General features: G+C 38.3%; 1 protein-coding gene and 1 long non-coding RNA gene across 3 annotated transcripts; one reads left to right on the top strand and one right to left on the bottom strand.

The window, feature by feature from the left end:
* Positions 1-2,532: 2,532 nt before the first annotated feature.
* LOC121607603 lies at positions 2,533-8,237 on the top strand. Its single transcript, XR_006006895.1, has 6 exons — positions 2,533-2,640; positions 3,202-3,665; positions 3,776-5,400; positions 6,071-6,539; positions 6,772-6,858; positions 7,085-8,237. It is a non-coding gene; the product is annotated as an uncharacterized LOC121607603 (long non-coding RNA).
* Positions 8,238-9,964: 1,727 nt separating this feature from the next.
* LOC121607601 (UDP-glucuronosyltransferase 2C1-like) lies at positions 9,965-13,068 on the bottom strand. 2 transcript variants are annotated; one of them, XM_041938498.1, is made up of 2 exons: positions 12,949-13,068; positions 9,965-11,825 (listed from the first exon to the last, which is right to left on the bottom strand). In XM_041938498.1, the coding sequence occupies exon 2, from the start codon at positions 11,804-11,806 to the stop codon at positions 10,208-10,210; it is 1,599 nt and encodes a 532-aa protein (XP_041794432.1). In that variant the 5' UTR covers positions 11,807-11,825; positions 12,949-13,068; the 3' UTR covers positions 9,965-10,207. The 2 variants fall into 2 exon arrangements, with proteins under 2 accessions (XP_041794432.1, XP_041794433.1); XM_041938499.1 differs by lacking the exon at positions 12,949-13,068 and having other exon boundaries at positions 9,965-11,530; positions 11,622-11,737.
* Positions 13,069-14,537: the final 1,469 nt, after the last annotated feature.

Below are 14,537 nucleotides of genomic sequence, written 5' to 3'. Positions count from 1 at the left end.
AAAGAGAGACGTCCCGTTCTAAAGCGGAGCAGAAATCACTTAAAAACAGAGAACAAGATGGACGCTATTGTTGTCTCAGCCAGATTTTTATAACAGACAGTGAAAAGCACACATGAGAAACTATTTTGCAGTTTAATAGCACAATTAAACTGTCTAGTTAGATTTTTAACGCACAGCTGTCAACCAATCAGAAACAAGTATTTCTCAGGTTTTGAGACATAATCATGCAACTGTAATCTCATGCTTCCCAAACCCAATCTCATGCTTAACAAACCGCTACTAGGCTCTAAATTGTGCCTTGGGTCAAGCAGTTTCTCAGGCTGACTAAGCCCTGACCTCAACAGGCCCCGGAGCTTAAAGTAGACTTTTAATCCTATTTCTCTTTGAACTAATAAAGGGTAATGGCAGCCTCACACCTACACCAGTGTAACCAACAAGCCAGACAGGCTGTCTGCCTGATGGCCTGGACTCTGCTCATGTGGAGACATACTGTGCTGGTTGGGCAGGTTGTCACTCCTGCCTGTCTCAGGTGAGGAACAGCAAGATGTCTCGGAAGAGTTTTTGTTATATAACTTTTAAGAATTGAGGTTTGGAAAGAGAACACACTGGGTTCCACAGATTAAATACATGTTTGGGGAAAAAATGGTGAAAACGTAAAACAAGCGCCCTCCAAGACGGACCAAAGTGCAAAAAAAAGTGCAGTGCAGTAGCGGAAAATGTGATTCAATGCCCCCTAGAGTGCCCTACATGCTATTAGCTGGCCTTTATGTCCCTTTAAAGGGTTCGATTGTTTATAGTTTTGTGTTTTTTACTGCAGAGGTGTAGTAGCTTTCTTACTTAAAATCGGAGTTACATAATAAAACTATTTTAATCTTTAATCTCACTATAAATGCATTACAACTTTGTGTTCACTGTTGCCCATTATATATTTTTTTTGCTGCCCCTGATCATGTCATGTTGTGGGATTACAGTTTCATACACAAAACATACAGGTTGACTAGTGCTTCTCATGACAAGTTAAGTGAACTACTACTATAGTGACTTGTTCTTAGCAAAAACATCAAAAACGAACCTAAGCCACTGAGGGGCTGCTGCTACCTGCTGGACTTAGTAATTGACGCGTCCATCGTCTTCCGGGTCCAATGAATCCAACACTCGTTTGCAATCATCAACATTTATTTATAGATTTACGTTCTTGACACTATGCACCGGTACTGAACTGTGCATACAAACAAATAGGCTCACATAATTTGCCACAACGCATAAACAGAGTCGACAAACACAATCCGACGTGACTTGACGTGACGTGACAGTCAAAAAACAGTTTGCTCTCATTCAGCAGCACACCTGCTGAGTAATTACTTCTTACTCTATTTAATCATTTCTGCCCCCACAGTGCAAAGCGCCCCCTACTGTGGCTTCCAGACAATAGACAAAAAATAAACACAAATACACATAACCCAAAAAATGTCTCTAACAACTACATGTTATAATGTAATGAGGAAACAGGGAATTGAACCCAAATACAGATTAACAACGGCTGAGCTGGCACAGTTCAATACATTTCTTAAAACGAAATGGCAACTAACAACAACTTACAGGAGGGTGAGGCAGGCGACAGTTAAAACCAAAGTAATCAGTCCAATAGCCAAACAAAATCCAAAGAAAGGGGAACAAAGATCCGAAAACAACATCCAGGGCTGAGGAAACGAAGCACAAATCCAAACACACAGGAAAACTATGAGAAACTCTTGGAAAGGCCGAAACTCTTGACACAACATGTACAAGAACAAACTGGGAAGACTAAGGAGAGACAGGGGAAATGAATCAAACAATCACAAAAGTAGGAAACACAGGAAGTAAATCAAAAGACATTTCAATGTAAAACAGGAAATAACAAAACTAACCCAAAACCGTGACACTACAACGATATTACACTTGAAATGCAAGTTGATACGAGCGGCACACTTGTTAACAGAGTTGTAATGATATCAACTAACCAGACAGTCCAACAGCATTGTTTAAGTCTTGTAGATGATAGTCTCCTTTATGTTTTATGACATAAGCATATCTAAAAAACCAACAGGTGACCAATGGATCTGAACATGACTTTTCTTTATTGCACGTCTCCAGTATGAACAATCCAAGCTGAAAATGAATCACACTTGTGCAATTTTTCTATATTTTGCATCATTGTTAAACTTTCTGGTCACAAGAATTTGAAGCTGAGATGCCATTGAATAAATATTCTACTAAGCTCTAGACATAAATCCCCAGTTGTTCTATGTTTCAGCCCTTGAATAGCATAATTCATAACATTTATCACCTGCAGAGTTTTTGACTCCTAATTTTATTTTTAACCCTCATGTAGCCTTATTGTAATACTCATTTACCCATTTTATCTATAAGCATGCGTGCCTTTCAATGTCAAATTACTTCTCAGATTCCACTCTGCAACTTATGTTTTGTTTGAGCTTCAGAAAAATAGTTCGAAGTCATCAAAAGTCAACTCCCAAGATAGAGGCAGGCTGGCAAAGATCAAAACAAGAGAACAAGACTGAAAGAGAAAACAGTTGAAAGAGTTTCATTTTCATCGTTCTTCAAGAAGAGTCAGTTTCTGACGGTCGGTACAGTCTTAAGGTTGGTAAAACTTTAATCTTACTGTAGAAAGTCAGAGTTTGAGACAGTCATGGCAGTCATTGGCTCCAGGTTTTAATAAATCAATGGTGTTTAGGTCGAGGGACTGTGAAGGCCATGGCAAAACGTACATTGTGAGGTGATTACCTACATTGTGAGGTAGTCACTTCACAAAAGGTAGTCACCTCACAATGTAGCTGTGTTTAGGATCCTTGATGTGTGATATTTGTTGCCAAAATTAGCTTTTTTTAAATTTTTCATAGTCTTTTTCCTTTTTCTATTATTATTTCATTAAAAAGTAGAAAATACATTCCTTTTAATGATTGAAATGATTTAAATAGTCTAGAAAATGTCGCAAAAACTGTCAGTTAAGCTCTGCTATAAAATTTAGGCAGAAAACTGGTATTCTCTGTGTGAGTTATTAAATGGGTCAACTCTGTGAACATGGAAACTGAACCATTAAACTCCTCCTCAAAACGCATTTGGGCTTCTAAATCTGTGTAAATATACTCCTCATAGAAGTTTTCCATCACCTCATATCTGTACTTTGCTCTTTGTGTGTAGAATTCATCATGGGAACAGAGAAAAGACTGATCGCAAGACTCAAAGAAGACTTTGGACACAGCCCTGTCGTGGCAAATGTGGTTTTTGCCTTCATCATGGCTGCTGTGGAGAAGATAGTGGAGGTGGAATTTGCTTGCCCTTGTGATCCGAAATGGAACAAAGTGTTTTCTGCGGCATGTTTCATAATTCCTGCCTGCATAGCTTTTCTGATGATGCTCATAATACACAAATGCAGGTCTCAAAATCATTCTCCAAAATGGGTATACAGCATTCTTCCTCCCTTGATATGGCAGGTTCTGCTTTTCCTTGATGGCCAATACCTTGTCTGTGCAATGACAGACTGGCCTGGCAAATTTGTCTCTGTTGACAATACTTATCTGAAGTGGTGCACACCAGCCAACACAACAAGTCACAGATCAGAAGAACTCATGGCTCTGTCACAAAGACTGTTTGTCTTGTCTCAGGTGAGAAAAATTATCTTTCATTTCCGCACAATGTCAGAATCTGTTTTGCATCTGCTTCACTCTTGATTATCACCTTGGTACTGTGTCTAACTAAACTGTCCACTCTTCAGGGGATTGGATTTGGTCTGCTCACATTATTATCCGGGCTTCTCCTTGGATACGTCATAATGAAGTGCCTCCGAAAACACGACTTAAGAGCTCCTGATTCTGAACAGACTGGACATTAACAATCAAAAATACAAGATCCTGAAGGAATGGAAGAATGAAGCACGTTGTATTTCAGTATGAGATATGTCTTGTTACGCAGACAGAGACAGAAAGAGCATCTTCAAAAACAAAAGTGATCAGGAAAAAATATTACTATGTATCAGTCACTTCATCCGTCAACGTTTCTCCCTAATTTTGTATTTCCCCCTGTTTTATGCTACAGTTTCAAGCAGACGAACAGTGTCTGGCAGGTGAATGGTGCTGGAGAGCAAAACAGAGATAGAGAGAGAGTAAACGGTGGAATCCAGTGGGATCGTCCTATCATGTTGCTCTGTGTCTGCTGGATGTATAAGAGCGTTTGCTAACATGTTAGCCATAGCCAAGTGATCATGAGTCAGGCCTGTGTTTCTTGGCCACCTTGTTTTGGAGGGTTTTTTTCTTTTTGTCTTACAGTAGCCAAATAATCAACAGAAATCCAACTGTACTAATCCAGACATTATGGATAAACACTGTTTATCCATAATGTCTGGTCTGGTCTGTTTTGTACATATTTGTAGTCAGTAATAATAAGTAAATTGTGTTAAATGTTTTCATACATGATGCATATGTGTAAAGATGACACGAGCAATGTGAAACTGTTTTTTAATTGTTCATGTGTAGTTGCAACACAACACATACTGCTGTGACTCTTGAGATGACAACAGTGTACATCCTGTCCTTTACCACATCCTGCATCATATAATTCTGCATGTATGAGTTCAGATACACAATGAAGCAGCAGAGCAAAAAAAAAAAAAAAAAACAGAAAAAAGTAAGCTGAGTTGTTTGAATAAATGAAAAATTAGTTATTGTGTTTTGCTTAATAATAGAAAAACAAAAGCTAGAAATGCTATGCAAACCTCTGTATTGTATATAACGGGTCCACATCTGATTTTTATTCAAGGTCAGAGGACCAGATCAATTGGAAATAACAAAATAAGATTTAAGGAATTAGTCAACTGTGAACAGTTCCTCTGGAAATTTTTGTCATTACAAATTAGGCGGCAGATGTGCTAATGTTCCACATTTTCTCACATGTTGGTCTGCACTCAGACTTTCAACTGACACCTCACTTAACCAAGAGTCCACAGCAACAGGATCGGACTCATTCTTTTATGTAAAGATCGAGCCAGTTGCAACCGATTTGGGAGACAGCTGGTGCTTCATTTTGTTGCTGAAATTCCAAAAGCGAGAATATGCTGCTTCAGTGGGTCATTTACAGCGTTTTTGACTCTGGACTAAAGTTCTGTTTGACCTTCATAAATAAATTTATTAGGATGATATAAACAAGAAGCTACAGTATAACAACTTGATGAGGAAAGAAGAAGAGTTAACAAAAGGTAATGAAAGGTAACTCCCAAGATAGAAGCAGGCGTGCAGAAATCAAAGCGGAAGACTGTGAGAGAGAATACATGAAATAGTTTCACTTTCACACATTCCTCTTGAAGAAGAGTACATTCGTCACAGTATCCTCAGGCTCAATCTTAAGGTCGGTAAAACTTAACTATTGCTGTAAAAATTCATACTGGCAGACAGTTACAGCAGACTGGCTCCAGGTTTTATCAAGTTTTTAAGTTTTATACCGCATAGTCTACTTTTTTAACCCCTACTAAAGTGTTTTGCTGTGACTGGATAACATGTATATCACTTTATTCTTTTATTATTTCATTTTAAAATGAGAAAATAAGTAATCATTCAATGAATAAAATATACATAAGATATATTAAGATCATGATTCGTTGAATATTCATGGTGAATATGACTCAGGGAAAAAAAGATAAGACAATTGTGACTTTTGGAGCTCATACTGTCTTTTAACACGTCCTACATGACGGGATAGACATGATATATGAGATCAGACACGCAGTAAGCAAAACAACAAAATGACATTAAGTGAGCAAAAAACTAATTAGGCTAAGATTGATTGTTGTGTTTCCATCAAAATAGTATAACAAACAAAGCTATGTATCTTATACCTTCTGTATTGCAACAGTGCTTAAAATAAGTTTTTGTTTCCTGAATAGATAATTGATCATTTCTCACAGAGAATTGTTGCATTTGTATCTTTACTTTTATTTTTGGTTTTCAGTTGATGAAAATAGAGCCCTTCATTGTCATGAATTCATGTTTTCTGACTTTTCATCTTCTTCTTCATGCAGATTGAAAATGGACCCGAGACAATCCTGGATCTCCAGTATCAAAAGTGCAATTAAGGAAAGCCCTGTTGTGTCAAATTGGGTTTTTAGCATCATCCTTACTTGCTTGGAGAAGTTAGTGGAAATGGAGTTTACATGCCCTTGCAAACCTCAATATAATGCTTGGTTTGCAGCTGCATTTTTTGTTCTTCCAGCATTTCTGGCGTTTCTGCTGATGATGAACATTCAAGAATGTTGGAGGAAGAAGTCTTTAGAACTTTTGAAAGCAGTGTTTTATAGCCTTGGCCCTGTCATAACTTGGCTCATCCTGGTGTTCCTGGATGGCCACTACTACGTCTGTGCAAAGACCTTCTGGTCAGGCACGTTTGTAATTGATGCTGAAGCTGCTCCTAAAAAATGGTGCGAACCAGCCAACCACACCTCATCACAGGAGTATATGATCAAGACTCAAAGATGGTTTTTTCGCTCTCAGGTAAGGAAAAATCTGATGTCTCTAAAAACAGTTTGTTTGGCATTTGTCAGGAATTGATCTGCAAACAGGACTAAGAGGCTGCAGCCATTTGAGGCATAGCAGTGCTTTCAGCTAAACGCAAACACTAGCATGCTACAAACTTTCTACCAAAAATGTTTGACAAACAGTGATGATAGCCAGCTTTAAATTTCACTTGGCTTTTTCTTTATTTATTCTTTGGCCTGTGGTTTAGGGCATCGGAGTGGCGATTGCAACAGTCCTTGTGTTCATCTTTGCACTATATCTAATGTGGAAGTGCTACAAAATGAAAGAAAACCAAGTAAGTACACTGAGTGCAATTTCAGGATCTTGCAGTATCCTCCGGTTTGTCTCCCTGTGTGTCCTCTGTGTCCCTTCCCTTATGTGTCATGTGTGTTGTCTCTCTCTGATCCTGTGTGTCTTTATCTGAGCTGACTTGGGTGTGGTTTCATGTCCCTTCTGCGTCTCCTGTGGTTCATCACTATCACCTGCACTGTATAAAAACCCGTCTTCATTTCTGTCTTCAGGAGGGTGCAGGTCCTTCAAAAGTCGAGTGTCCCAAGGGCACTTACTCACCCTGTCAAGACAGGGACAATTCAGAGCCGGATGTGCCGAGTGTCCAGAGTGATTCAGCAGTTTGAAAAGAAAATGGATACCACTTCAAAAATGGAGAATACCGAAGGGTTTGAAATGATGATGTGGAAAACATGGAAGTGGATAAGGGTACTTGTAGTGCCACGTCAAACATTTTGTGAATAAATTTGTTTTTGCGACGCAAAACTACATCATGAGGAAATTAAGATTTGTTTTACTGTAATGCAGATTTTTTTTTTAATATTTAAAAACCGTTGAATGTGTAAAAAAAAAAATTAAAAAATGGATAAATAAAACTGCAACACATTTCGATCATCATAGTTTGCTCCTGAATTGTTCATAAAATAAATGTAAATAAATAATCAATAATCGTGAAGTCCATCATATTTTTATGTGTTATGTTTAAGAATGAAATAGGAAATTCCTGTTATTTTAATATGTCAACATCTACTTTACATGAATGCCTGACTAAAGCAAGGTCTGTAAACATAAGAGTTTTGTTTTTTTTTTTGGTTCTTGTTTATTTCATAATTCCAAGCAAAAACTGTCAAGCTAAAATTTCTGGCAACATTTTATATTAAGGTACACACATTCACCATTAAACAGTTGTTTACTATCATGAATATTAGTAGCAGAGTGGCCCTTTGTTCGTCATTATGCCCTTATTAATGCATTTTCTGGTACAGGGGTTAGTGTTATTTATGGATAGTTTACTAAGATCAGAATTCATGTAAAACAACTTCCATACTTAATATCAACAAGCAGTGATTTGGAGGTTACCGAGGGAAAACTATTAGTTAATTGCCTAGTAGTTGTTGAATATGATCATGCAGATTTAGACATTAATAACTGTTTTATAATGTCTAATAAAGGGCCAATATGCTTCTAATAAGCATGCAGATAAGCAATTAGTTAATGGTGAATATGTGTACTTTAAAATGAATGTATATATGTATACAATGTCTTACTATATTTCCTGTAACCAGTCACAGTGCATTTTTTAGCAAAGTTTTGTGATGCATTTACCATCTACGTGACACTTTGATCCTTGTGTGTGGGAGATTTAAAATGTCTAATAAAAAACAACTCAAAAAAAAGAAAGAAAAATAATAATATGTAGTATGTATTTATTTTTTGTATATATACGCACATTCACTTTTTCACAATAAAATCAAAAGCTAATGTTAATTGTGAATTATATTCAGCTTTTTGTCTTAAATAACTGAAGGAAACGTTCCTAATTAATACATTCTCTGTTTTTTTTTTTTTGAGAATCCACACTTAGCTCCTCAACAACAAACCAGGAGGCAGAATTTTCAGAAAAGATTTTGCAAGTGAAAATTGAGAACACCAATCGTTACAAATAGGGTGGATAGTATATATTCGCACATCAATGTAAGGTGTGAATATTGCGTTCATATTAGCCCATGCACTGGCCTTGCAGATCCTGAGTTGTTTATGGGAAGAGGAATGGACGTGGTCTGTAGTCTTGAACTAGACAGGCTGCAGATGCATTCACACATAACCAGCACTCAGCCTCAGTGGCCTTAAATGCAATCATTATTAGCATCATCTTCATATCGTAAGTTATGTTAGGTCAGTCAGTCTGTGATCCCATGCTCTCAAGAAATACGTGATGTCACGACCAGCCATACGCCATTCTACCTGCCCCTACCGCGTCTCCCATGGCTCATCACTATCACCTGCACAGTATAAAAACCTGGTCCTTCACTCCTGTCTGGGTCCTACAAAAGTCTGGAGTCAAGTTCCTTGCATTTCACATATTTGGCCAATAAAGCCGATTCTAATTCTGGTTCTTTGCAGACGACATTCTCACATATCTAATGGACATATGACCTCTCCTTTAGCAGTATGGAGCTAAAAATGTTTAAATATGGAGCCCCATTTCCATAAGAACAAAAATGACATATTGAGGAATCCAGATGCACACATCTCTCCAGACCATCGTGAAGAGCAACTATGAATATGATCTTGCAATTTGTGCCAAGTTGCCTGCTCCATTGCATACACACATATCAGCAACAAAAATCAGCAATCAGCAGCAATGTTCTGCCTGGCATTGACTTTCTCGGTATGATGATTCTGCTCTTTCTCCCAGTATACGATTGGGTCAGGACTGATGAAGTACTACATTAATATATTTGGAATAATGGAACTATCATTACTCCAGAGACCTTAAGGGCAGGGTGGGCTTCCCCTCAATAAATTCAACTTCAAATTTCAACTACTTCCTATCAAGACATGGCTTAATAAATGGTCTTTTGTTTCAGGGACACCTTCAGAGGATTCATTTCATTCAACCTAGGAGATTAGAAGATGTTTTATGTTGTGGTTAAAAACATTAACATGGTATGCTACATTATGGTCCTATTATAGCCAACAGAATTATTACATTTCAGAATTGGAGTGAAAAACCTAGATGGGAAATTGAAATGGAACAATAGCACCCCCTTGTGGCAAAACGTGGAATATATTCACTGCAAATCGACTGGAATTTAGGCCATGGGCCTCCAAAGGTACAGAAAGTACAGAACAAGCTCCATGGGTCATGAAAAGATTAACACTATACATTACATTTTACCTATGAGTGAGCAGTTCATGACCCCAGGGGGGACTGCAAGAGGGGCTTTTAGGAGCAATGCTGTCATGGGGAGGGATAATGAGGGAGGGAGTGACAGAGATGTATATATGTATGCAAAATATTGTCATTATTTGTATCTGTCACTTATAGGTCACTTGCAAATAAAGAATTGTTCTCACACACACAAAGAAGATTTTAATCATCATATTGAGATCATGTTTATGGCAATATACACATCAATAAATCATATATTAGCTAATTCATGCATTCATAATTTCCCCTTTGTTTAGAAAATTCAAATTTTCCATTTGTAATTTATGAATTAAAAAGTGCTACAGTATTTTTCCTAATGCTGTCAACTTCTGTTCTGCTGTCACACGCAGACATAACTGTTGGGCTAGTGTTTGGTGATGCTTGGATTTCACACACAAAAGCCCTCATTTTATTTTACATGTCATTCACGTTTAACTTTTTTCCCAGTAAAAATAATTCTCCAAAGTAGCCTTACAACTGAAATGCAGGAGAATGTTATAACCATCACAGCTGTCAACAGAGCAGCGATGACATCCAGAGAGTTGTAAACAAACCAGGACATTTTGTTGGACTGTGACTGCAGATGACGGGCTCCTTTATGTCTGATCACGTATTCTACCCAAAACACTGCCTGGTCCAGTGGTTTCATGGGCTGATCTCTGTGCAGCCTTGAGAGCGACTGCATGTTTTCCCTGTAAGATGAATCGTGAAGAGCTGTCTTCAGGGCATCGGCAAACATGTGCCTATCGAGCATGCCAATATCCACTATCACTGCTCCTCCTTTTGCTCTGATTCTGGAGAGGTTGTCAGGCTGGTCAAAGAATAAAGGAAGCCCGACCACAGGAACTCCATGGTAAATTGCCTCCTGAACCCCATTAGTGCCGCCATGGGTCACAAACACTCTAGTTTTGGGATGTCCTAGGAGATCCTTCTGGGGCAGCCAGTTGACCGTTAATGTGTTGTTGCCCAGGCTGGCTGGTCTTGGTCCTGTATACCTCCACACAACCTTCTGAGGCAGCTGGGCAAAGGCTGCAGCAATCTCCTCAGCAACATCTTGAGGAAGCTTTGCAACCAAAGTTCCCAAGGTCATCACAATGACCCCATGGTCTCCAGAACTCTGGACAAACTCCTCCAAGTCTGCAGGAAGCGGCTTTGCGGGCTTGCACTGAAATCCCCCCATGTAGACTATATTTGGCATTGTTGGACGTGGAAATTCAAAGACAAAATCATTCCTCATAAGCCATATATCAGCATCCAGGAATAACGATGCGTAATCCACATCAGGACCAAAGTACTTCTTTACTATTGGTTTGTAATGAGGTCCTGCAATGCATGACATTGTGTACATTCCCAGGATGTAACTGATAACATTCTTGATTCTTTGAGGGAAGGTCATCTTATCTGTCAACTCTGTTGCAGTGAAAGGAATGTATGACAAAGGTGATGGGGCAACAAGAAAATGACCTTCTCCTAGAACAGTCCATCTGACATTAAAAACAAGAGGAACTTGGAGCCAACGTGCCAGCATTTCCCCTCCACCAATGCCAGGATCAGTCAAAACCACGTCATATTTGGCATCAAGAAAAGACTGCATCAGGTTTTTATCTTCAAACATCTGAATGAGCAGTTCACTCATTCCCTTATGGAACTGAGTGAACTGCTCCACAGTCACCCTGTTCAGCTCCCTTTGAGTCCACATGCGAGACCAAAAAGAAGTTTGCTTACTCCGAAGACGGATATCCAGCTGTTGAGACAAAAAGGTATCAAAGTTTTGCTGAAATCCATTACCGGTGAGGGTGACAGAGGTGTAGAGAGGAGACTTTTCACTGATGTACCAGCTATCAGACGCCCGGATCACAGTGATCTTGTGGCCTTTGGCATGTAGCGCCTCTATGAGTACATTCATGTTTACCCAGTGGCTTCCATCCAATGGGAACACCAGGATTTTGCCCCCAGATGCACCAGATAGTTGTAGAAACAGTAGAGCAAGGGTAATCAGAGAGGAATGAGGCACATTCATGCTGAAGTTCCTCTGAGACCTTGAAAAACACAACAACAAGTTGGTAAGAGAGTACTGTCTGCCTGGTTTGCATGTTTTTGTGCTTATAGTCATACTATAACATGAAATACGGTGGTGGAAATCACTACCTACATTTACTCAAGTACAGCATTTTCATTTGATGCTATTTTTTGCATCTACTCCTCTGATTTCAGAGGGCAATATTGCACGTTTTACTCCCTTACATTATTACTAGTACTGCAAATTAAAATTTAACATAAGAATATATGAAGTGCTTGTGAAACACATTGTTAAAGATTAAACCAGTGGTTGGAGCCCCTTGTTACATTTCATGTCTATGAGTTGTTATCAGTTTCACCAAAGACACATTTCTCCCCTAAACTGCTTAAGGCCAAAACAATCAAAGTATCCAGTGTTTTCCAAAATAAAAAAGTGAAGAATAATTCAAGAAAAAAAAAACAGATTTGTATTGCAGAACTTTTTCTTCTCTCCTGCCCCATTAATTATCTCATATCCCCTCAGATTTACCTTCTCACTTGACCCCCAAGTAAAAGTGGTTAAAGTAGTTAAAACTAACTCCACCTTGACCAGGTACAACAGTGAAATAGTACTTGCACACTGATGCATCAGTAGTAACAATGTAATAATTGTTGAAGAAATTCTTCTTGTAGATTTGTGAGTGCTAATTCTCTGAAGAACTACAAACACGGTGTGATGGATCAGATCTCTCATACTTCATGCAGCACCTAACAATCTAACAACTGCAGTACAGAGAATCTTAAAAGAGTCTACAAAGAGTTAATCTCCCACATAATGTAGTACTTAATACTTAATATGGAAGTCACTGTAGACATTTTATTGCAGAACGAAAACTTTTATTTATGATACTTGATAAGTAAATTTTGCAAATAATACTTAAGATTTTGAATGAAGGACTTCAGTCCCAAAAACTGACTTGGTGTTTTATGAATGAACATTTAATACATTTAAATGAAAACATAAGTGGACTGCAATAACTGTTAACAAGCATTACCCTCTGTTAAACTTTACGCTTGAATTTTAACGACCAAGACAAAACACACATTCCATAGCGTTTTTTTACTTTTCACATGTTCATAACAGAGCTTTTTATTAACACTTACCAAAATCCACTGGTACAGGAAAGGTAATCCAACTTCAAAGTGCCAGTTCAACTACAGTGCTAGTTATTCAATATGATGGCAGGTGTCGAGAACAGAGTGGTGGAAGCACCTCCTAGTCAGCCCTTCAAAGTCATGACTTGCATGTCGTTACATGCAATGCACTATGTACAGTTCTGTTGTAAAAGAAGGTGTGTACTGCTGCAGATAAGAGCCCGGTCCTACAAAAACACCTCATGTTTAGTCGTAAGCAGGGCACATTTATCTGTGGTGCCATCTAGTGTCAAGTCAGTGTACTTAACATAAAATTGCTCATGATTGTTTCCCTGAACAGAGCAATGACAATAACCAGTCCAGTTTTCACAACTGATGCACCCATGTTCTAAAATGATACTCCGTTTTCCAAAAAGCAGAGACATAAAATCCATACTAGGTAAATAACATTATCCTATTTTTAAACCTTCACATATAACCTGGGAAATATTCATTATGCAAAGATGAGAGACAAAAACACAGCACTACAGAGGTTATTGATTATTCTATAGTTATCACAGCAAATTCCAACACCTTTCACATAATGCCTTCACATGTTACTTTTATCTGGTGTTTCCAAACCTTTTAGTAACTTTCCACCCGTTGTCACAGGTTGCATATGTCTACAGGTGACCTCCAGGTAAAAGAGTGAGTTTTCCCTCCCTGAATATATTTTGGAATACTTTTCAGGGACTTGAAGATGTACAATTACACAGTAATTCAAATGCAAAAAGCAATGATTAGACAATGCTAAAAGACAAATCATGTTTTGTGTTATACACATACATTATTTTGTGTTTTTCTGTCCCAATTAATCAACCCCTCAGATTAATCCATGGACTTTGCAACCCCCAGGTTGAATATCACAGCTCCTGTGCACTTTATATAAATGATGTGAACAAACTTGACAGTACTGTATCAGTAAACATTGGCTTGGGTATTCACCATTGGTAGGACTTCAGCTTTAAGGCCACTTACATCCTTATATTCACTCTTAGATTTAGATGCTTAGATGCTTAAATATGCTTATTAGTGTTTGCATCTTGAGCAGTATAAGCAAATTTTACTGAGTTGTACTAACTTGAGTTTAGGATATTGTGTAACATGAGGCACCTGTGCTTTACTGTAAGACACCTGCAGGGTGGAGGGGGTGGTAAAGGCGGACTTAAGGTGATTTGCTAATGTTGGATTATTGTGTTTATTAAATCAGGGTCTGCATGAAAAACAAACGATAAAATGATCATGATCAAGGAACATTATGAAGACAGCTATCAATATAACATTTTTTGTTCAGAAGGTCACAAGGCAACATTACTACTACTGTTGCTGTTATTAACATCAAATCAGAAAGCTAAAAGAGGAGCTTTACCAGTGGGACATCTTACCTGTTAATCAAACCGGTATTATGCCTTTGGGTGCCCCAGGGCAAATATTTGCTGTTGGGACCCTATTGTCTGCAAGTTCCCATCAAGCACAAAGCACACTGCACACAAATAATGGCAGCTTTATTATATTTTACGCGAGACCCTTCCGGACTAACACCAAAAACTCTAAGTACA

Source organism: Chelmon rostratus, chromosome 6 (assembly GCF_017976325.1).
Source record: "Chelmon rostratus isolate fCheRos1 chromosome 6, fCheRos1.pri, whole genome shotgun sequence".
Taxonomy (NCBI): domain Eukaryota; kingdom Metazoa; phylum Chordata; class Actinopteri; order Chaetodontiformes; family Chaetodontidae; genus Chelmon; species Chelmon rostratus.
The sequence above is the reverse complement of the archived record's forward strand: the minus strand, read 5'-3'. Positions and strand labels throughout refer to the sequence as shown.